The 24,901-nt window shown below is 39.8% G+C and overlaps 1 protein-coding gene across 1 annotated transcript in view; it reads left to right on the top strand.

Annotated features, from left to right (window-relative positions):
• Positions 1 to 24,901, top strand: part of LVRN (laeverin) — a 105,653-nt gene that overhangs the window by 76,641 nt on the left and 4,111 nt on the right. Inside the window, exons 10-18 of the mRNA XM_018559840.1 lie at positions 1,249 to 1,418; positions 4,373 to 4,449; positions 7,683 to 7,816; positions 8,601 to 8,656; positions 10,192 to 10,339; positions 13,479 to 13,573; positions 15,573 to 15,683; positions 20,936 to 21,109; positions 22,658 to 22,792. Of these exons, the coding sequence (XP_018415342.1) occupies positions 1,249 to 1,418; positions 4,373 to 4,449; positions 7,683 to 7,816; positions 8,601 to 8,656; positions 10,192 to 10,339; positions 13,479 to 13,573; positions 15,573 to 15,683; positions 20,936 to 21,109; positions 22,658 to 22,792 (1,100 nt within the window). The remainder of the gene's footprint in view (positions 1 to 1,248; positions 1,419 to 4,372; positions 4,450 to 7,682; positions 7,817 to 8,600; positions 8,657 to 10,191; positions 10,340 to 13,478; positions 13,574 to 15,572; positions 15,684 to 20,935; positions 21,110 to 22,657; positions 22,793 to 24,901) is intronic.

Raw genomic sequence — 24,901 nt, 5'->3', positions numbered from 1 at the left:
ATAGCCATTTCCCACACACATTTTATTTATTTCAGTGGACATTTTTGTAACTTGTAAAGGGTTAGTCCACCAAAATCTCAGCTGTAAAATGGCATTAAAAAAGAAAGAGAAATGTAAACAGTTTTAGGTAGACTGACCTTTAGAACTGCTTGCAAGAACACTTTACTTGGAGAAATAGATGCTATTTAAATATTGATAACCAAGACGATTCAGCTATGACCTCATGTACACAGACAAATTAAGGGGTATACAACACAAATTCTGGCTTTTTTCCACACCCGGGAAACCCGGGTTACAGCAGCCCCTAGATATAATTGGCTCTACACAGCTGTACATGGGTATAACATACAGACTTGTTCCCAGATACAGAAAGTTTGCATCCATACACTATACACAAGTACCAGCACATAATCGCATATTCTATTCCATTCATGTCTAGGGGTGGCCGCACACAGCACCTGGTCTTCCCATAACCCTTAATATGCCAGTGTACATGAAGCCTAAAATTAATCTTTAATGATTTTGGGTCAATGTTAATCTTAAGGGTCTTACTTACCCAAAGCTGCGGCAAGGCTTCTTTAAGGATTTGGGATTTTGAGTGAGCTCTGTAAAGGCAGCTACCTCCTCTATAGTAAGAAACCACAGACGTGGCATAATTGGCCTTGATGTGGCCATATTCTCGGGACCAAATTGCGTCCTTTGCTTGGCTTTCCCAAAGTTACTTTCATATTATATACAATCCTTGTTTTACGTTTACAATATGCAAAGGGTTCCCAAAGCCTGGCTGGTTATCTAAAAAGGCAACTTTTTAGAGCAGCTTATTTTATAGCTCTGTCTGCTCAAAAGTAAACAGGTACTAAGCGATTGCTCACTGAGTTCTGTAAACAGCCAGCTTCTTTTAGTGTAGCTGAAAAGTAATAATGCGAATAATCTGAAAAGGAGATTAGAGCTACACCTGTTAACTGGAAAGAAGACTATACAACATTAATATACAATATTTCATATTCACCTAGGTCAGATTAGAGTATTACAGGTATTTATATAGCGCCAATAATTTAGGCAGCGGTTTACATAGTGCACATATACATCAGTCCCTGCCCTCAAGGAGCTTACAATCTAAGGTTAGGGGGCTGGGGAGGGTGGACCAGTGGGTTTTAGGTAAAACATTAACTTGTCCTTTAACTAATATTAGTAAAGCATTAATGTATATTGTTAATTCAAAGTCAACAGCACATACCATTTTCTAAGTTTATAGATGATCAAGATGAAGTTCAGTTGCCAGCATCACTGAGAGAGATCATGAATTCATGGACCTGGCAAAAGGGCATACCACTAGTGACGGTAAACACATCTACTGGGACACTGACCCAAGAGCAGTTCAAGACAGCCAATGCTGATAACATCACAAGAGATAACAAGTATGTTGTTGCTATACAAATCACATTCTATATCATTTGTTGCAGCCAACTTCAGGCCTGCTCTGAAAATGAAGCATTGAATATGATTGGTCATTGTAATGCTCTTTAATAAAGAAGAAACATTGGTAGATATTGCAATTACCAGAAAAACGACTGATACAATACAAACTATTAAGTATATAGAACTGATTATATCATTTGCATCTAACACAATTTAAGCTACAGTGCTTGTACAGGCCCTACCCCATCTTCCCCTAGATGCCAACTAGTTCAGAGGCTTAAGTAATTTGACATACCAATTTTTTTTTTTAATTATTATTATTATTATTCTTATTTTAATTTTCGTTGATAATACTGGGGAACACATTTTTTATTGCATTGAAACCAGCATTTGTTCTCACCTAATTTTAATATGTTGAATTAAAATCTGAAGTTAGTCTTTCCCTGTAAGCTCTAGATTTTTTTGGAATTCAACATTTTAATTTTTCACGAAATTTTGACACCTCTCGCATTATTACATGGTCTATCTGAGGAATTTATGGTCTTGCAGTCTTAAAATTAAGCTTAAACAACTGTCTTGGCAAATATATTCTTTATGTATTCACAAAAAACATGTAGGTGCATCACAATATGCATTCAATTTTGAAAAAAGGCAAAACAATCACTTGTGTGGAGTAAAATATACAGTATATCTCCACTCGTCAAATCTGAAACATTTATCCATTATAGTCAAATATGAGTATGCACGAATGCTTTTTACTTTAAATTAACATATATTTTGACATAAAGATGAGAGGTGATTCAGAACAACTGATGGGATGCAAAGTTCAAATATGTCCTATTCAGGCAAGAATTTGTGCTTGTAGCTGTTGGCATTTGTGGACATTCTCAGGGCAATCTCGTTTGATTCTGCAGCAGTAGTCTGCCATTATACACTGAGTGGCCAGATTATTATGACCACCTGACGTTTGTAGGCAAATAGGCTGTAATTAGCTATAATTTCGCGCTGAAGTTGCTAGAGTGCCAGACCATTATAAATAGGGAAGCAGGTTGTTTACCACAACAGTAGAAGTGATTTTTGTCTGAAGATATGGGTAAACAACGCGATTTAACAGCCTTTGAACGTGGGATGATTGTTGGTGCTCGGAGCCATGGAGCAAGTATCAGCAAAACAGCAGAATTCGTTAAATGTTCAAGAGCAGCTGTTGTTAAAGTGTTTAAAGACTGGACTGTCAGCCGAAAATCTGGGTCTGAACGTGCGAATTGTGGCCGTCAGCGACTAGTCAATGTTAGGGCAGAACGGAGAGTGTCAAGACTGGTACAAGACAACAGAAGGGCAACAGTGCAGTGTAGGATTCCTCGCATCACCTTTCAACATCTCGTGGAGTCACGAGGCGGCCCAACAAAGTCATCTCGTGGCCCAACAAAGTACTAATGGGGTGGTCATAATAATCTGGCCACTCAGTGTATTTTTGTCCCATTGCCCTTGATAGCACTGTTCCATCATCATGAGGTCTTGATTTTAAATGCTCTCCTCCCATCACTAACAGCCCCAAGGTTCTCGGGGGAACTGATTAAGGTGAATATTCAGGAAATGGAGCTTGACACTCATGTTACACCCAAATGCGAAAATCCAACAGTATTCTTGTAATGAGAAGCTCATAGTTATCTCCCTTTTTGTTACCAAGAAAGTTTTGTATAACTGCCACAAAATATAGCCATGCTGCCTTCTCCTTGACATTCATCTTCCTGACAAATTCGTAATCATGTACAAGGGCACGAATTTGAGGTCCATCAAACACACCTGCTTTGATCTTCGTGAAAGACAAAGCAGGAAAAGCAGAAACTACAGTAAATGTTGAAAAATCCACCATCAGTACTTAATGCTCTTGCAAACTGTTTCATCAAGAAAATCAAATATATCTCTACTATCCACAATTACCGAAAAAAGATAAAAGAATATTGCTGTTTATAAACAAAATAGCCTAGTTAGTCTAAGGTTAGGGTAGATGTAAGCCTAGTTCTCAAGCTATCCCTAGTGTAAATTGCAATGGGTGTCCTTTTTTTGCGAAAATCACAAATGTCAAATTGCATGAAAACTAGAACATGTGGAGGAAAACCGATTTCATATTTGAAATCAGCTTTGAAAATAATACTTAGAATCAGTTGAAAAATCTCATGCAACAGAAAATAAGAAAACATTTGTTCCGCAGTGTAACCAATGATTGTTATAGGAAATATCAATCATTATACTTAAGAATCTTTTGGTTTTACCAAAGATTCACACTTTTTTTAAAATTATACGGTCCCAGACTGACTGCATACAGCAGCCACCGCCCACAGTCCTCCTCCTCTCCCCTGCGCAGCCTCCTGGGAGTTGCAGTTTCAGAGATCCTTCTGCAATGTATCCATATCTGCTCTGCACTGCAATCCCCATAAGACCCCGCCTCCAGGACACACAGAGGCAATTAACTGTTTGTAGTCAAAAAACACAGTTCTCTACAGTAGCACACACACACATATATATATATATAGGGGCTACAATACCTTATGTGAAATTTTAGATGAAAACATTTATAGCTAGGCCTTTGAGTGAATTTGGCTGTAAGTTCTACATCACGGAGATATATAGTTTTAAATGCATTTACATTCTCCCAGTAACATTTGCTGTAGTGTGGCATGTGTGGGGGGTTTATAAAGCTTATTTTCTTTCTTAGGTTTCCTGTTAAATGATCCTTTCAGATTAGGATTTGGCAGATCAAAATGTATTTTTTTATGAACCTATACTCACATAATGAAAGCAATTTAAAAGCTTAAAATATGCACAGTCCTGGCCCCAAGCCTATCCCCTATCTACCAGACACAGGCCTTTGTGACTGTATTTGATCTTGGAAGTTTTTAAAAAGCATATGTGTCTTGATACATATAAATGAACTATATACTTTTTTATACAGTCATACATGGATTATTCCCATCTATTGGATGAAAAATGGAGTACAGCAGCCAACAGTATGGCTAGACACTAAGACGAGTAAGTATATATGGTCTTCTTTACATGTCTTGTATGTAAATTATGTAATTATAAAGGAGGCCAGAAAAAATATTTCACAAACCTTTGCAAGAAACAGAATTTTCTACAGAAGATTAGCTTAATACACATGATAGAAGTTGACAAATCTGGTGTCATTATAATTCACCAACCCAAATCATTTCATTGGATTCACACTATGTACCATTTTTGTTACTTGTGGATAGGGAGGGGTTAGAACTCCTGTCAGATTTGATTGCTGTGTGTGTCCTAATTGGAGAGATTCATCCTAGCGTTTTCCTGCTGACCACAAAACGTGAAAGTGAGGAATAATCCAAAATGTTGAGTTTTCCCCTGAACAGGAATAGAGGGGAAATCTTCCAGTGGTCATGCTTGTTCCAGTGACAGCTATCTAAGAGGAGTTTCCCTCACTTTGAAGACATTTACTCTCACTTTCTGTTGTGTCTAAAAGACAGGAGGTAAAGGGAATCTCCCCAATAGGTCACAGATGGCAACAATGAACTTGACTAAAGGGTTTTATCCAGTTCATGTGCTATCCATTTTTTGTTTTTATTTTTGTTTTATATACACTTTAATTTCTATAATTCACCTTTTGTAAAGCTTTTAGGTCAAATACTTTCTCCTGCAACTATCCTAAAGTCAGCTGTAAATGCATTGGCATTCATTGCTTTCCCCAGTGGTTGCCAGAAGGAGAGAGTCTGAAAGCTGGGTGTAAAACCACAAGATCCACAGGAATCAGAAATGCTTCTGTATCCAACACATTTTATGAAAAAGGCCTAATCATTAGTGCCTAGGATTTTCATGACATAATTTACAATTAAGGTACATAGGAATTGAGGGATTATTTTACCATCGGATTATACTGCCACCTACAGGAGATTGGGATACTGGCCAACAAAAATAGTTGAAGGCCAGACCCTAGATAACCCTTCCTCTATCCAGCAGTGTTTTGCTAGTGTCCTAAGCGGTAGAATGCTTTGTTCTTCAGCTCTGCCTCATTTAGTGTCTTGTTTCAATATCCTTGATATACCACTGATCATTTTTCCTGTGACTTCATTCAAGAATTCCACACTGTTGCTTGAGCTACTCCCTACATAGCAGCATATTCTCAGCAACAGCTTTGAAGGCTATACCTGGACTCCCTGGACAGAGGATTAATGGGCTAACCTGGAATGTGACCTTTGGGCACTGAGATCTGCATTGTGGTTCAGGAGATGTAGCAGAGCCTCTGGTGTTACCCAGTGTCTGAAGACTCATATATTTGAATAAGGACGGTCAGGCTAAAGCACTGAGAGCTCTCCACCATTTTTTAAATTCCAATCACTGCCATGTTAGTTTGGTAACAGTTAAAGTGGAAATTTAGGCACAATCAAACAATATATATACAGTATGAGGCACTCCATCACCAACATTAACACATCCGTTTTTGTTCCTCTAAATCTTCCCCATAATATAGTTGTTTTACCTGTTGATGCTGCCAATAGATCTTTTATTTTTAAAATTCCTTTAATGGACCAAGCTGACCAGCAAAGATGACAGTGAGAAGGTTAATATAAACCATTTAACACTGACAGATGTACTTACAATGATCAGTTTTTATTCATAGAGTTAAAACCTTTATCCTTAAAGAAAAAAAAACTGTTTCTGTAACTGCTTAAAGGAGATATATGAGGTGAGTGATTTCCACTCATCCTCATAGTTAGAGCCGACCTGTGACAAAGAAGCTGTCACAGGTCGGCTCTATCCATAGGGAAGTGAGCAGAAACATGCACGATCTGCTCACTTCTCGATCGTCTCCCGGCAGAGAGCAGTGATTGTCAGTCACCGCTGCCCGCAGGGATTCCCCCCCCCCTCCCCTCTCCGATCCTCCAGCGCTGAGTGGAGGAACAGACATCGGGAGGTGGTGGGCACAGCTGGCTCTGCCTCTAGATGGGCAGAGCCAGCTGTCACTCACGCAGCTAGGTAGATCTCAATAGTAATGTCGGGATCCGTCCTGGCTGCGGCGCTCATAGTATATAGCGGGCAATAGTATATGTCCTATATCGCTAGTATATGTCCTCCCGTGACCCTAAAGAGAACTATGGGGAAAAACACTTACTCCATAGTTCTCTTTTAAAAGTGTTAGCTGAAGTTTGGCTTCAATTAATTAGTCAATTATATCCTTAGGAATGCCACTGGTGGTCAAAGTGTACTACAGCCTCTATGAGGGAGGTCAGTGGAAGGGGCGGAATGACCCCTTTCTCCTCGGTCTACTACAGTAGTAGCAGATTGTAGGCAGTCCGAACCTTCTTTCCACTCAAGTTCTAGGGCTTGAATCCACAGGTCCTTGCCGTTTTGCAAGAAGGTGTGCCCCCTTTCTTCAAGTAGGGGGCTTTTAATTCCATCAGCTGGGTTCTGCAACAGTGTACCTCCTCAGGGTTTTAGGCACATACAGTATGTCCAGTAGCTATCAGGCTAGAATGCTGAAACTGAGTATTTGCTTAGTTGGTTCTCACCAATCTTTTGATAAGGCTATTACTAAGGATGTATCCATCCAGGTCTTTTTTAACTCTGGGGAATGCTACCTTCCTTGGCAGGAACTTTCCTTTAAGAGTGGTTCCCCCCAGGAACGCAGGTAAGGTGTTCTCCTTGACAGTGTTTTTTTTCTTTTCTTATCCTTCTCCGGAGCATCCAGTTGATTCTCTGTCTTCTCTTTGGTCATGACAGTTCTGATCTTTGCAGTTTCCCACCCTTCAGTTGGACTGCTTTTGGATGTCACAGCTGTAATAGAATTGCTAAGTTCCTGTGTCCCAGGGCAATAAAAAAAAAACCAGTATTGTATAAACAGTAAACTCTCTTTTTATTTGAGCCCATTGAGGGACACAGGTCCTGCACCTCTGTGTTATTGGCCCTATATTCTGCTTGCTTGTAAAACTGAGGCATGCTGGGTAGAGGAGGGTTTATACAGGGCCTGATCTTCAAGTGTTTTTTGTTTGCCCAACCTCCTGCAATATAACCCAGCTGTAAAAGAATTCCAACATTCCTGTGTCCCAAGTCTCTGGACTTTCAGAAAAAGATTTTATGGTAAGTACACAAATCTTGTTACTTTGCTGCAAATAAATTCATATCTTACTTTGAAATTGCTACCATGATGACAATATATATTGAACAATGCTTTCTAATGGTTTTAAATACTGGTTACCATTCAAAATGTAGTCTTACTTTCTCCTTTTCAGAAACTGTCCCAGAAATGGCTGCAATGGATAACGAATGGATTATATTAAATATTGATGTAACTGGGTACTACAGAATAAATTACGATGAAAAAAACTGGAATAATCTTGCAAAAACACTTGAAGAAGACCCACAGGTAATGCGTAAAAGAAGTTCACTGGTAGTACCTGTGCAGAGGTGAAGAGTGAGGTATTCCTAACTAGTCTAAAACATTAAAAAGCATTTTCTAAAACTGGTCCAAAGTGTATGTAAACCCTAACAATTAACATCTCTTATTTGCGACCTTTTGGTATGTTAAATATACCATGGAAAGTTTTTTTGATATATCTATCGTAGGATCTGTTGATCTGCAAAAACATTTAGTGACCTTATTACTTCCTGTACACTTTCAGTTCACCTCTGTGGACTCTTTCCCCTATGCTATTGAGGTGAGGAAAGAGGGAGGTGTTCTGTACTCTCAACACACAGCGCTGCTGTTCCATAGACACAGTCAAATTAGTGAGTGTTGTCAACGTTAGGATTACCAGGTGAAAAGAAAGATAAAAAAGGTTTAAAAAAAAGAACATTGATGTAGCTACCATATCTAAGGACTGGTAAGCTGCAATGTATTACATTTTGTGTCATTGGGTTTAGATATACTGTAAGCAAAAGAAGAGCTGTTTGTCCATCCAATCAGATTTCATCCTGCATACAAAGGGTTTCTGGTTAATTGCTGAGGACATCAGCTCTATATTTGTTCCTGTTTTTATAAATGTGTTTGAGCTTGCTTTGCTGCTCTACCATTGTAGCAGAGAACATGATTCTGCTGCAGCTATTCTAACCAGAGATAAAATAATGAAATTCAAAATGTTTAGTGTTTAATAAGTATGTGTGTTCATTCACTGCCATGGATTCTGACATCATGTTTATTCACTATACAGGTGCTGCCAGTGGTAAACAGAATTCAGCTTATGGATGATGCCTTTATGCTGGCAAAGTGAGTAGAAAGTGGAATATTTAGAAAACTGGTACTAGGGCCATAGCTATCTATCTATCTATCTATCTATCTATCTATCTATCTATCTATCTATCTATCTATCTATCTATCTATCTATCTATCTATCTCTTCTCTCAGCATAACCTAATATAACTTATTTTTATATTGGATAGTGTGAGGAAGGGTATTCACTGGATAGATTTTATGTCATTGTGACCGCAATCACATGAACAGAAAGTGAGGGTGTTAAAACGCGCACGCAGCCTGCGCGTGTGCGTGTTGGGCTTCGTAAATCAGCCCCTAAATCTCTCCTTCTAGACAGAGCTCTACTGAACATGTCTGTTACACTGACTGGTACTCCACATACATTTGAAGCTAAATTGTACGCAAATACATAAGACACAAATGAATGCATCTCTGTAATTAATTATACATCATTAAATGTAATTTTTAAATGCAAGCAGTGTAAGTAAATTAATTTGACCTAGTATCATTTTATTGTAGTCCCTGTATAGTGGAAAGTAAGAAGCAGTACAATGAGCCATTCAGAATGTCTGCTTCTCCTCCTACTGTCCAGTTAGAGTCTGGGGTTGGTCCCCTGGTCTCAGAGGAAGTGGGCTAAATTATACTGCCCATCAGGATATTTAGCAGCAGAAAAAGTACTGTGGGAGAAATCTCTGAATTTAAGTGCAATATTGCAGCAACAGTTGGTTTGGTTATTTTATTTTTTTAAGTCTATTTATTTCTAATTTTGTCATTATTGGCTGTAATTATTACTTAGCATTTTCCTTTCCTGAAATAATTGGTATTGACATGTAATAAATGTCAAGGTACCAGGAAGTAAGAAGGAGATTTAGAGTTAAATCTTCTCGGTTTGTGATTATGACCTGTGTGTGAATAAGAAGTGAAACATTAAGGGGAATTTATCAAATCTGGAGCAGACAAAATCTGGAGCAGCTGTGCATGGTAACCAATCAGCTTCTCTCTTCAGTTTGCTCACTTAAGGTTTGAAAATGAAAGAGAGAAGCTGATTGGTTGCCAAGCACAGCTGCTCCAGATTTTGTCTGCATCAGTTTTGCTAAATTCCCCTTAAGGTGCCCACACACCTTGCGATAATCGTACGATAATCGCGGGAAATCCCGCGATTGTACGATTATCGCAAGGTGTGTGAAAGGAGTGCGACCGTTTCTACTGTACGGTCGCACGACTTTTATCTTAGGAACATGTTCGAAAACCCGCCGACAACAGTACGATTGTCGGCGGGTGTGTGTCATGTTCGTACGATAAATGCCGCACGGGACGGTGTGCGCAAGCGCACACTGCCCGTTCAGCATTGCGGTCATCGGAAGCCCGCCCCTCAGCGGGGCGGGCTTGCAATTATCGCAAGTACGATCTGCCTGTCCAAGATGAGCAGATCGTACGTTTTTTTAATTACCTTACAACCATCGTAAGACAAAAGTCTTGCGATGGTTGTAAGGTCTGTAGCCAGCATTATTGTGTTTAATGCACCCTGTTTTTTTATTTTATGTTTATAGCTCTGGATACCTAGAATATGAAACTGCCCTCAGTTTAACAAGATACCTGGAACAGGAAATGGAAGTAATTGTATGGTACATTGCTCTGAAACACATGCATTACTACAAAAAGTCCCTGGTGACATATCATTCTTTTCCGCTTATAAAAGTAATTATAATTTGTTTATTGGTACATTTTTGTTACTACACTGTGCATGCCACTTCTACACCACCGCATCACCCCACTATGGCCCTTTCTGTTGGATCCATACAACTTACATTATTATTATTATACAGGATTTATATAGCGCCAACAGTTTACTATATAAGGAAGACATTACAATTACAATACAATTCAAGACAAGATGGCCAGGAGGGCCCTTCTCCTGAGGGCTTACAATCTAAAGGGTGTGGGAAGTGATACATGAGAAGGTAGCTGCGTGGGGATGAATTATTTGAGAAAGTGATAGTTCAGTGGTTAGGTTGAGGTGGGATAGGCTTCCTTGAAGAGATGAGTCTTAAGGGATCGCCTAAAGGCAGTCAGAGTGGGAGATAGATGGACAGGTTGGGGTAGAGAGTTCCATATGATGGGAGAGGCTCTAGTGAAGTCCTGGAGGTGAGCATGGGCGGAGTTGACGAGGGAGCTGGAAAGCAGAAGATCTTTTGAAGAGCGGAGGGGACGGTGAGGGTGATACTTTGAGACCAGGTTTGAGATGTAGCCAGGGGCAGAGTTGTGGATGGCTTTGTAAGTGATTGTTAATATTTTGAATTTTATCCTTTGGGCTATTGGAAGCCAGTGCAGGGATCAGAAGAGGGGGGGTTGCAGAATCTGAGCGTTTGGTTAGGTGGATGAGTCTAGCAGCTGCATTCATGATAGACTGAAGGGGGGATAGCCTGTGTAGAGGTAAGCCAATGAGGAGGGAGGTGCAATAGTCAACCCAACTGTATTCCACTGTGTTGGATCCATACAAGCGGCATCACCCCACGGTGCTCCTTTTGGTTGGATCCACACAACCTGCAATATCCCCACCTGTACCATACTTTTAGATCCATACAATCTGCATTACCCCACTGTGTAACATTCTACTGGATCCATACAACCCACATAATTATTCTGACAACGTCTCACTACTGCCATCTGCCACTGTATACCCCTTTCTCATTTCAACACCACCTGTATCACCCCCCTGTGCACTCCTTTGTTGTCTTCACATTACCTTTATTATGCCACTTTGTACCACATAAACTGCTTGACCAAACTGTGCACCCCTTAACTCTGCTCCACATAAACTGCTTTACTTTCACCAACTGCCCAGAATCCATATACAGTACCATGGACGTACCACGGACCCACCACTGTGAATTAGCAGTTTAGGTGAGAAACTGGTTCTTGGGTTCCTGGATCTCCAAAACTATTGTGGTCATTATGGATGGGTATCACCCCTTCCTATTGGATTTTTTATTGATTTTAATCTATATAGAGCATGCAACAGGAGGCACTGGAATGCACAAAAGTGGTTGGGAACACCCAAAACGTCCAGGTGGGCAGGAACTATGTTAGGGAGATCTCCCTGTTGGAGCAACAAAGACATGTAAAAAGCCACGGACAGACTCAGTCTGCTAGGCTGCACCTATAACTAAAATACCACTTTGGAATGACTGGCCTTTAAATTAACTTTAATTTACAATTTTTTGTGTGTATTTTAGCTAAAAATTATGAAAGGGAATGATGCTGAGCACCAGCTGAGTCACAACACTCTGGTTTTCTTTTGCTGGCAGTGTAGTCATTTATCTTGTAGCTATTAATGTAAAAGTGAAATACAGTTGTGAATACAGATGGAGTTACAGACGTTAGTATAAGGTAGCAAATATAACTGCTTATATGATTAATAAAAAAGACAGTGTCAATAACATTGATTCTGGCACCATGCTCCCTATTTCCTTTACTTAATAAAACAAGACTTCTTTCCAGCAATTGCACACGTTCAATGGTAATGCATATAAAATGCATGTCATATGTGCCACCAATGTCAAAACATTCATACGCCAAATCTAAAGTGCACAGCTGTTAATAGCACCTGAGGTCTAAATTGAATGGCTCAGAGGGTTGCTTATTTGCCCTTCTATATGGAACTATTGGGTTGTGGATTCTTTAAAACCACACTGTGTATACAGTATATGTGTACTGGCAAATAAGTGGGATCCAGATTTGGAAGGAAGCAGTCTCTCGGGTTATGTTCATTGTCATATCCTGATTGGATATTTCAACAAGCACTGATGACACCTGCTATCTAATAATATCATGCAAGATAGGTCACATAATTTAAAATGTAGGGAAAATGCTAGAAAATTGTTCAGGAAATCATTGAATATAAGCCCATTTACTATTATATTGTTTAAAATAATCTTTTTGTAAAGCAAGGACTACAAAGGCATTTCTAGGGTTGAACATTGTGTCTACTGTGATGTTGGGGAGCTCACAGGAGCACTCGCACAGAGGGTTTTGAATAACACAAAAGCTTTTATTTTCCTCTTGCAGGGCAGCCAACACGGTAAACACAAAATACACACTTATCTTCAGTGAACTCAAAGTAACAGTCCAATAACAAAACATAAATGTGTCTCATCGACTTGTTGGAAAAAGTCCCAAACCTGGGGGAATCCCTTCCCAGGAATATAAGTCCTGTCAGCACAGCACAGCAACACAGCAGGTCTCTCTCACAGCCACAGCTGATCACTTCCTCCTCAACTCCCACACTCCTTTAAACCCCTTCCTGGTGCAGGAAGGTTAACCCTGTGGTGGCCCTTAAAGGGACCACAACCCAAACAGTCGAGATATATATCTCCCATCCAAGACCCAGCCTTGCCGTCCTCTACACTACTCAAACACATGCATTAAAGTACAAAACTTTATTAGCCCTTGGCACTGTCTTCTTATTGACAACTGCTTAATTTGCAGTGCATCTATTGTTACTGCTGTAGTTGTCAGCAAGGAGTTACATTTATTGCTAGCTAGCTAATACATTTGACAATGTAGCCCTAACCTAACTGACATTTACATGCTTTCTGTACAATATTTACCTTACTGTAGTAAAGATACAGATTTGTAGATTTGCCGTTCCAGTCAGTTCCACAAGTTTCCTGTACCATGTTTCTGTTATTAAATTACATATAAATGCCATTTTGCCAGTTTGTGCCTGGTTCTGTTCTACAAAATCCAATTACCTGGAGGCTTAAACTACAGAAAGCAAGGAATGTTTTAAATGTATGCACACAGTTGAACTTACTCTGTTTTTTGTTTGTTTCAGAAATATATTTTAAAAAGAATTAAACCAATATTCCAACATTATTCAAGTATTGTTCAAAGAAATTTTGATGAAACTGCTGATGACTTTTTTGTTCAGTAAGTACCGTACAATTATACCTATTTTAAGTAATTATTTCTACACTTATGCAGAAATAATAAGAAGAATACGCAGAATAGGAAGCACGTTACCACTATGTTAGCATTTTTATCAAAGCAATTTAACAGCTCGCAAAAGATAACACTTCCGGGGGTAGAATCACAGTTTCACGAATCACATATCAATTGTGTTGAGTCACAATTACATAAGTGACTGTATTGTTGCAGTTTAAAGAGACTGTCACCTTGACTTTGCAAAGTGGGTGGTGACATCACTCTCATTTTCTTCCATTTAATGACGGCCACATCTGGATATTTAAAACTAGACCGATGGGTTATAGTGCTACTTAGGCACATTTAGCATAGAGCCAGCTTCCCGGCCAATCAGAAAGCCGGGAGGCTTCCTGGGCAATCAGCATCGAGCCAGCCAAACAGCACAGAGCCCGCCAATTCCTGATTGGCCAAGAAGCCGGCCTAAATGTTTCCTCGTGGCACTGCCATTTAGAGGAAATCCCCCCTTGAGGAGAAGTTTTGGAATTGGGGAAGGTATCTGAGTATTTGGGCGAGTATGAGTACTCGCCCAAATACTCAGTATGGGCACCGATACTGATACTAGCATCGGTATTGGTTTATCCCTACTATTAAGGGTCAGGTTTCCCGCTTGGCTGTCTTCTTCCAACACACCCTGGCTACTCACTCCCTTGGTCATACTTTCATACAGGGTGTTACTCATGTTGTTCCCCTGAAAAAACACTGTTGACTCTGTGGGACCTGATATTGGCACTGTCAGCTCTTCAAAAACCTTCCTTTGAGGACATTCAGGACATTGCTGACCCTTTCTCAAAAAGTGGCCTTTTTAGTGGCTATCATTTTGGCACACAGGTTAGCGTCCTACTCCTCCAGATGACACTATAACCCTAAAGATCCAGCTTAGTCCTCAACTGAATGCAGAGAAAAGTATTTTGTTGGTAAGTACAAAATTCCTATTTTTACAAATGTATCCCATTCAATAGTACAGCCATACATATATACAGGTCCATATATATAATTAGGCACAGTAGCCCTGAGTCTATAGGTGCAAAGAGGTGGATTTTCCTTAAAGAAGTTGTGGACCACGTATTTTTTTTTCCAGAATGAGTAGAAACACAGCTGGCCATATTACCATAATTACTTATTGTCACAATAGTCAGGTTATGACCAGTAAAGCAAGGAAATGTTCTGTATAACACAATTGATCCTAGAAGAAGAATGTTGCCAATGGTTGTATGCCTACAGCTCCAATAATGGAAAGCCAGTCTTACACACACATACAGAGCTGATCAACCTGACTTTCACTTAATTTTTTAAAACACATCATTTATACACTCCATATATACATACAGAAGATGTGCTCATCATGCAACAGTTTTTTTCCAAGGGAATAAGGCAAAAAAACTCAGATGGGGAATGTAATTTGCCTCAATTACACAAAAGACTAGTATATGAAATCTTATCTATTAAACAACAGACCATAGGTAATGCCGATGTAAAAGCGAAATAATTCTTAAATGTAAAAGTCAATGGTTATCCTTTAATAACTCTCATTACAGGGTCAGTAGAAGCTTGTAAAATCAGACAGTACAGCCACAGTTAAAAAAAAAAAAAAAAGCTAAAGGGGAAGAATTTCAGCACGAGTTAGGGTTTCTGTTATCTTCCCAGAAAGGAGATTTCTGTTAATTTTGTGTCCAAGTGACACCTTGTGAATCAGAATGTGACAAGGTGTCACTGGGAGAAGTATTGGGAAAATACGAATATAAACCTGACGTGATATTTTAACCCTTCACCAATAAAAAAAGGTGAGGATAGAGCTAGGCTTTAATTGTTTCCCTACTATATAATGACAATTCTACAGTTTTCCACGCTGACACTTAATTAGTTTGTATATAAAATGGAATTATATGGTAAACATGTATTTATTCACTTAAGCATTTTGTATGCACTTTTTTCTTCTTCTTTAAAGTACAGGAATTGACATTATTTTTAAAACTGCTTGTTCCCTTGGGCTGCAAGACTGTCTGAGTATGGCAAGCGACATTTATGCCAAATGGATGGCTAACATTTCCAGTAATGAGTAAGTTATGTATTTTTACTGTATATGTGTAGTATATACACTGTAAAGGACAAGAATCACCAGCACTCAATAATATCCATTCAATATGTCCATTTATTTGGACAAATCGTCACCATGAAAAAAAGCCAACATTTCAGGGCCACACAGGGTCCCTTCATCAGGGTAAAAGATGTAGTATATACACTGAACATTTTCTTAGCCAATCTCAGTGTGAAATAACTTTTAAATAACTTTTGGTATATTTAATCGAATAGTGATAATAAAAAATATCTTTGTATAGCATTTGCCTGCTACCATATTTCCTGGGCATCACACCTTTACTAATGCTTCCTCTAGACTGGATGTCAGGGTCAGAGGAGAGTACAGGTCAAATCCAAGGCATAAAGCCTTTTTTCATCCAATATTCTCTTGTAGACTTCTTATCCTAACACTTGCTCAGACAAATTGCTATTAAATAATGAGTTTGAAGATGCATGGAAATTTCATGGAATGCTTATAGGCAGATCTCATAAGAACATTGACCAGTGAGCGATCTCCCCTGAACATGTGTCAAAAGAAGCCACCAAGTCCTGGAGCTAATTTAAAACTTAGACCCTCTCATGTCTTACAAAAAAATTAATTGTCATGTGTTTTCCCTTAAGGTGCAAATGGATAATAAAAATGCATAACGGTTCAAATTGCAGACTTTAGAAGCCTAGTGAAAGCTCAGCCAGGGCATTAGAGAATGGAAAAAGGTTTATTTATTTTTACACAAAGGCAAATAAAGGATGGTAGAGTTGTGGTTGGTTCCCTGTCCTCATGGCTTTAGGAACAGTTGTCTCCTTTACACCCTTGTGGTTACTCTCTAGTTTATTTATATTGCCCACTGCCAGGATATCCTGCAAAATCACTCCTTAACTCAGTTGAGGTTTGCAGTGTTTGTGAAGCACAAGTAACTACCCCTTGGAAGAAAACCTATAGCCTTCTTGAGAGTTTGAGTTTTATTTCTGCAATAATTAGTTTCCACTAATTCTTATATGATATGAATCTTATAATGAAACTCCTACATCCAACCCCGAAAATTTTGTGGGTGCCTTTTCCTCAAGTGACATCACTGATTTCAATGTGTAGTAAGACGGAAACACTGCACACAGACAAAAGCGTTTCACACATGCAGTAAGCAAACATGGATAATTATTTTGGGAAATGCTGTGGTGCGCAACAACCTTAGACCCATCAGCCCCACTACTGTAGCAATAAGGATCAAATACACTAGAAATTCCATGCTGCAAAAACGTGAAAACTTACAAAATATGATTTAAAAATAATACTTTCCAAAGGCTAATTTAGAAAGTGCTTTTCATTTCCAAGGCTTTATAGGTGCTTGAATATATTTACAGTGTATCTATAGCCAATTTTTTTAAATTTTATTTTGGAAAGAGTCTGGAAGGAGTAGAATTCCTATTAGGTTTTACTGCAGTTGGAGACTTCATTGGAGAGATTCCTTCACTTCCTGCCTGGTAAAAATCTCTCTAACAGCAACATAGACAGAAATGTATATATGTTTTAAAGTTAAGGAGGCGAATGCTAGAACGTCTGTCAGCTTTTCATTGTTGTCTTTTTGCTTGTCACAGAATTTCCCTCACTGTTCGTCTGGTAAAACGTTATCTCCAGAACAGAAAGTGAGGAAAAATATTTCTAAAGGAGAGAAATGCTTTAAAGTAGAACTATGGCCTCTAATTAAAAAAACATGTGCTGCATGTACACTTAATTATATGTGCATCTGCACTTATAGTCTACTCCTTGTCCCCTTAAAAAGTCCCACAAATACCTATTGAGTTTCCAGTAAAGTCCACCTAATGCCGTTTCATATGATGGTGTGGCAATGATGCTACATTGCTCCCAAATTCAGAGTTACCACTCTCATGTGGGCTGTGCTTGCTTGCATTACAGGGGGATAAGCAAATGTTGGAGGGGGCATGGCTATTAGCATTTTAAAACTGATTTCCAAGCCCATAGCTTGTCAGTCAGCACCAGGCCACAAAAAACAAAAAGGAGCGCCTCTATAGTGTAAAACGAATTTTAATGATAAAAACGCACAACTGTAATGTGCTTACAAGAAGTCGGTAGTAAAAAGGCATGTAGAAAACAATGGGATGTCAAATCATCTAGCAGCGGAAGTCTGAAAAGATGTGCAGCATCAGCGTCCACTGCCCTTGTGTGGTCTCGGTTTACATGTTTCTGGGGCACGCCCCCTTCCTCAGAACCCAACCCAAGGGGCATAAGCAAATGTTGGAGGGGCATGGCTATTAGCATTTCAAAACTGATTTCCAAGCCCATAGCTTGTCAGTCAGCACCAGGCCACACCTAGCCGTACCCACTGCCTATGTTGCTAAGGCAGTTTACTTTAGTTTAAGTTTAATTGTGCATCACATAGTAACTGGATTTGGTACTTGTTTAGACAGTCATACAGGAGCCGTTATTTGTACTTTAGAGAGAAGTATATTTTCTGTATTTATAGACCCGGGGGAAAGAGGAGGATTTAGATTTAACTTTTATTTGTTTTCTCTACTGAATGGCAGCCTGGTGTTGGTTGTGTGTAAAATGCTGGATGTTTGGTTTTTACATTTTTGACTACAGTAGATGCTTGCAGTTCAGTGAAACCTTTGTACCATACCACAACTAAAATAAAATCCCAAAAAATAAATAGCTTCTCTACCAAGCAACAAAATTCAGAACAAATAATCTAATACAGCCTTATCAAGAAACAGTGAGTTATTTTTATGATCTTCAAAGTCGCAGCATTTGTCTGTTTCTCTGCCAAGCGAGATAACGTATCTAACAGATCCAGGAACAGTTTTCTCAATAATAAGGTTTTGTTTTGCAATACAAGTTTAAAATTGATTGTCAATTTTTCTGCCAGGTGAGATAATGTTACAGTAAGGGTTGTCTTAAGCAATAATGATGTTTGGTTATCTTGCAGTAGATTGCCAACAAAAAGTAAATTTGATAGCTGAGCCAGGAACAGTTTCCTTCAAGAGTAATCCTATTTTGCTACCCATTGCTTTGCCCACTCCTTTATGCTGGCTTTTATATAGGAAATGCTCATGTTTTTTTTATCCCTGCTGATAGGTTGCTGAAGGACCAAGCTGTTTTGTGGATTCGAGGGGACTCCAGAGATTATATTTAGGCATGGTGAATTAGTTTTGTGGAGCAGAGGGAATGTCAGGGATTATATATAGGCAAGGCAATTTTACCATTAAAAGTTTCCCTTTAAAACTAATAATGTGCAATGATCACAGTGCTTTATTTATCAGTAAAATCATGCCAAGAGCATTATGATTACCACACATGCCTAGCTGTAAAGGAAAACTCTTTTGATAAAGCTAATTTACCTTGCAGTGCATGGTGATATTCAAGGCTAACATTTTAGCAAAGGTGAAATTGCTGTTCATCTGTAATGGGAGATGATTTGGTCAGAGCGTACATAAGATCTGTCCCAACATGACAACAATGAGGCCTGGCAATTAGGTGTAGCTGTGCTGAAAGCAGGTAGGGATTTGACTTTTGTGGGCAGGGTTTGGCTGAGCCATCTTAAAGCACACCTGTCATGAGGAAAGTGTGAAAGATGCCATGACGGGGTACCTTTTGAAAATGATAGCTGCTTGGCTATGCTTTTTACATGACACAGAAAAGTGTCTGTGTTGCTAATTTCTTTTGTGGTACCCTGGAGGTGGTTGGGGACACATAAGTGGCCGGTGGGTTGACATTTCACTCCAGGGCAATTTGTTTACTCTTTTTGAGGTGGATGAAGCTAGACACCACTCATTTTAGAATGCTTAATGAGTTTATCAGACACAAATAAACTCAGGGAGAGAGGAATTAGTGCACAGGATACTCCAAAAGACCACAATGCAGACACCAGACCCTACTTACAGTCAATACAGAAGAAAGGACCTTTACGCCAAACCAACACGCTATTCTTTAGACTGTTTAGAAGATTTAATGGCAGACATACTCCCTGGTTGAGCCACTAGAACTCCCTGCAATGTCCCCAGCTCGTGCCTCTTCCAGACGCTCTTCAGCAGATAATATTTCACCATCATGTACTTCGTCCCTGGATATGTCCTGAGAGGACAGAGAAAGCAAAACACAGCCTCTTCTCCTGGCAAAAGTTCAGGAGGCAAGAGAGAACACAGCTACACATACCTCCTCACTAGGCAGGGCCTAGGAGGTAGGACAGGAGAGCTTTCAAATGATCACCCCAAATATGTATATCTTGCTCCCAGCATGTACCACTGGCAAAAAAACTCTTAGTGGTTGGACAGGGAGACATACTGTAAATATTAATTACTCAGAATTGTTGTATCTTTTCACACTATTGCTAGGGATACTCCACAACACCAGGCAGAAGCAAAAAATAAAAATTGAGCTTAGGGCATACCTGAGGAAAGCAGAACTGCTAATCTATGCTCATGCTGACTACAGCCTAGTAGCAACACTAAGTTTAGATTAGGAACACTCCTGCTTGGGGCAAATCCCTAGGCTATGCTTGTTACAAGTCAGTGACCCGGAAAGCATTGAAGCCAAAGCATCAGCAAGACAGCCAGGAACAAACCTTCTGAAAAGGAAAGGATGGCAGTGGCTGCTTCTTATGAATGGTATAATTTAAGCATTAGACATACATCCCAACTGTCCCTCATTTGAAACCAAATCCCCTGTCCCTCTTTCTCCCTCAATTGTCCCTCTTTTTGGTTTGATGTACAGATATAAAAGGAAATGTACTATTTATTCTGTTAGTGTTATTCTGCTCAAAAAATGTTTTCTCAACTCTCAATTATCTTGTTTGCTATGTTTAAGCCAGTATAAAGAAAAAGTGATGGTGGAAAACAACAATTGTGGAGATATGGATTACCATATAAATTCTTAATGGTCCGCATAACTGAGGGCATGGCAGGGGTGTATCCATTACCTAAATACATTGTGCTAGAAAGTGTCTATCGTTCGCATCTCAGAAAGTTGGAAGGCATGGCTATGTGGTGAAGTATATAGTTCTTATTTAGGACAGGTGAAGAACAATGCAAAGTAATGCACAGCAGCCGGCGAAAGCTTATTTTTCACTGATTTACTTAATGCATTTAATATCATAGGCTATCTTTGATTGCTACCCTGTGCACATTACCGCAGCATTTTGTAATACTTTAGTTAAGAAGTCTGATCCCCTCTGACAGCACCATTTTAATATACTTCATATATGATCTATGATTCTGCAGAATACCACAGTCCATTAAAGGAACAGTTTACTGCTATGGTATCGCAGAGGGTGGAGAAAAGGAATGGGATCATGCCTGGAATGTTTTCAACAAATCAGACCTTTTAGATGTCTGGGACTACAGCAACCTGAAACATGGTTTAAGCTGTACCAAGGAGCCATGGCTGCTGTATCGGTAAGCAGACACAAAACAGAATATCATCATTTAATAAAAGTAATTTATCGTTCACACGGAGCAATTGGGGATCCCTGCGGCAGGAACCTACAAATTACTGGGGCAGGAATGTCCTGTTTGGATGTGGCTAATGTACCTGTTCAAGTTAATGAGCATGTGACAGCGGCCACATCTGTAAGAGGCAGTCCGCATGTGGTATATGATATGATTGTGGTTTGGAATAGATGACTTTCGCTGGACACATCTATCCTGCTTACAGGGACAGTGACCTTTTCTAAACTGCATGTAATCATATATCATATCATATCATATACAATTACATGCGGACTGCCTCCTACAGATGTGACCACTGTCACCCGGTCATTAACTTGAACGGCCGCATCTAAACAGGACACCTGGCATTCCTGCTGCAGGCATGGCAGATCACCCAGTGTAAACAAGGCCTTAGTAAAACAGTACACGGAAGACACAGCCTGACAGCACAGGGCTTTTGTATTTGTATCCGGGCATGGTTATGGTGTTCCAGGCAACACATTGCATAACTGTATCTTTTTGCTGGTGTTCAGGGTATACATATTGCTGAACATCTAGAATCACATTTGAAAAAATGAGCAGAATTAGGGTTGCAATGAGTTAAGTAAAACTCACAGTAGTGCACCCAGGAGGCACCACAGGTTCCCTGAAAGCACCTTAATTAAAGTTTAAATGCATTTTAATAATCATTAATAATACTTAAATAATAACTTGCCAACACACTTCCCTGACTGCCTAGGAGCACCCGTCTAGGCATTTGATATTTGCATAACTCCTCCCAAGAAACAGCCCACTGCTTACATCAGTGCTAAGCACTATTGAGAGCAGTACTGTCTGAAGAGTGCTCAGTATAGCTCAGTGCTCAGTATAGGTTTTATGTAAAAATTTTGTTAGCATGTCGATGAGGGGGTAGAAGAAACCAGGAAAGGCAAAATATATACAGATTAGTTTTAAAAACATTCTAACCTTTTTAGTTTTTAATAAAATGAAAACATGTTCCAACAATGTAGTGAACAGCACATTATTAAATAAAATGGGTCTCTTTTAGGGCTTGTTCACACCAAGTGCGGAGCAGATGCCGAGCAGAGCAGTTAGAGAACACATAAAAAATGCATCCAATGTATTCCAATGGTATTTTGGGCTCTAGTTCACACCACAGTGTTCAGTTCCAGAGCATGTGGAAAAGCTGCAGCATACCCTATTTTTTCTGCTCTGGAAAGCACCAAAACACATGTAAATGCATCAAAAACACATGCAAACGCCCTGAAGGCCCATTTTAGGCACAATATTTATTTTAAGCGGCCCCGAACACGTCAAAAATGCGGCAAAACACACTGCACTGCGTGTGCAGAAACTCATGCAGATCTGGTCCGGATTTGGCGTGAACAAGCCCTCTTGCTCAGGACTGGTTATAGATAGATATTTTTAGTTTATTTTCAGAAAAACATCACTTTAAACTCTCAAGTTCCTGGTCAATCTTTTTGGAAATGAACTGGTTTCAATCTGTTGTTACAGTTATTTGGATACTGCCCTTTTTGATGGGGCTCATAGTATAATGGATACATTTTTGGATATGTTTAAGAATGATATCGGAAGGCACATAGCCTGGGAATTCCTGAAAGAGAACTGGCATCGGTTAAAGGATGATATGTAAGTACTGTATTTATTTGACATCCTTCATTCTCTACAGCACATTGCATCTAAAAAACAAACAAACAGGCTCTGTTCATTCTATTAAAGGAGAACTATGAGGTGAGTGCTTTTCACTCACCTCATAGTTCTAGCCGACCTGTGACAATGAGACTGTCACAGGTCGGCTCAGTAGATCGGGAGGTGAGTGAACACATACCGTGGTTCGCTCACCTCTCGATCCTGTCACGGCTCTCTGCCTTGACAGGGGAGGGGCTGGATCCCCCCCTCCCCGCTCCGATCCTCCAGCGCTGACTGCCGGAAAGGACGGGGGAGGGGGCGGGTACAGCTGGCTCTGCCTCTAGATAGGCAGAGCCAGCTGTCACTCACGCAGCTGGGCGGATCCAGACATAATTGTCGGGATCCGCTTCAGCTGCGGCGTCAGGAGGACGCTAGGGTGACAGGAGGACGCTAGTTTGTGTCCTCCCGTTACCCTAATGAGAAATATGGGGAAAAGCCCTAACCTCATAGTTCTCCTTTAAAGGGTTTCTAAACCCTCCATTTTGTTTGCATATATCTACTGTTTAAAAAAAACGCTTTAACAGCGGTTTAAACTTACCCCGTCTTTGCCGCGCGCTCCCGCCTGAAAATCCGAAACTGCCCGGGAGGCCGCATAGCATCTTGGGGCGAGCGCATGCGCAGTTTGGATTTTCGGCCGGGAGACGAGGAGAGACGAAAGGTAAGTCTATGGACGAGTGCACCCGCATGCAGACACCGTGGGATCGGAAGTTGCAGCAAGGACAGAGGAGTCAGCGCTGGATCGGACACCCGCCGCAGCCCTGGAGGGATGGCTGAAAAGACAGGAAAGAAGAAGATCGGATTAAGAAACATCATTTAAGGTTTTGCTGACACTAACATTGGGGGGAGGGAAAAATTTTTTTTACTTTAATGTCATTTTTATCCATGTTCCTGCAAATGGCCCTGACAAAATCTGCAGCCAACTTGACATCTCACTCCCAGTTAGTGAGTAAAAGCCAACCAAAGCAGCTGCTCGAATGATAACTACAGCAGCCAATTGCCAGGATTAGTTAGCGTAACTTTGTGAAAGTTACAGTACAGCAGCCGCGTTAGTTCATATCACTAGCTTGTTCCTTGATATGACCCTCACTGTGGTTGCAACAAACCTGTAAAGTGAGATAAAAAGATTTTCCTTTTTTTTTTAAATTAAAGATTGTTATCTAATAAACCCCACATGGCCCCTCTTTGATGATAATTAGCCCCTGATTAGTCCCCTCGTCATCTTTATTTGGTGTTGTTTAATTCAGCTTTATGTTCATTGTTTAGTGTTAGTTTATTTTAAAATTTTTTAAAAAAAACCTAAAATTACTATGAATGGATGGTTCACACCAGCTGCTTTGGGCTGCACTGAGAAGCCTTGCTTAGTGCAGTCCTAATGCAAAGATCCAATGCAAAGCATACAATTGGCTTAATTCACACCACTGCGTTGTAATGGTAAGTGCTGAAAAAAGTAGTGCATGCATGGTGTACAACACTGATGATAAAAGAACTGAATGAAGTGTAACTTCATTCAGTGTAACCTACCCCGCCCAGTTCGGTATTCCTTCTCCTGTGCAGCTCTGTGCATGGCCCCGCAGGTCAGGATGGAGAGCCGAGGATCAGTAAATATCTGTGATATTTACCGATACTCTGTGTGCAGTACAAACACTGGAGTGATCAGCTGATCACTCCAGTGTTTATAAATGACTGGGGACACATGTACTATGTGTCCCCAGTTATGAATGAACTGGAAGTGCTTTACATCACTTCCTGTTCATTCATGAGTTTCTCAATGGGTAGTAGCACTCACTACAGAGGCTTCTACCAATTGATAACTGGATGATAGTAAATATTTTACTATTACTAGTTTCTGAATTAATGGGAAGCCTCTGTACTGAGTGCTTTACATTCATTTAGAACAGAGGCTGCAGAAAAAGAGATTGAGGACTCTGTGTCCTCAATTTTTGTTTCTATTTCAAAAGGGAAATGTCAGGGGTCTGTTTAAAACAGTAAAAAAATGAAAATTTAAAAATAAATAAAAAATAATAAAAAACCTAAAAAAAAAAACCACAC

Source organism: Nanorana parkeri, unplaced genomic scaffold (genome assembly GCF_000935625.1).
Source record: "Nanorana parkeri isolate BGI_ZX_2015 unplaced genomic scaffold, ASM93562v1 scaffold417, whole genome shotgun sequence".
In the NCBI taxonomy this organism is placed as follows: Eukaryota; Metazoa; Chordata; class Amphibia; order Anura; family Dicroglossidae; genus Nanorana; species Nanorana parkeri.
Note: the sequence above shows the minus strand (reverse complement) of the source record. Positions and strands in the feature narration are given on the sequence as shown.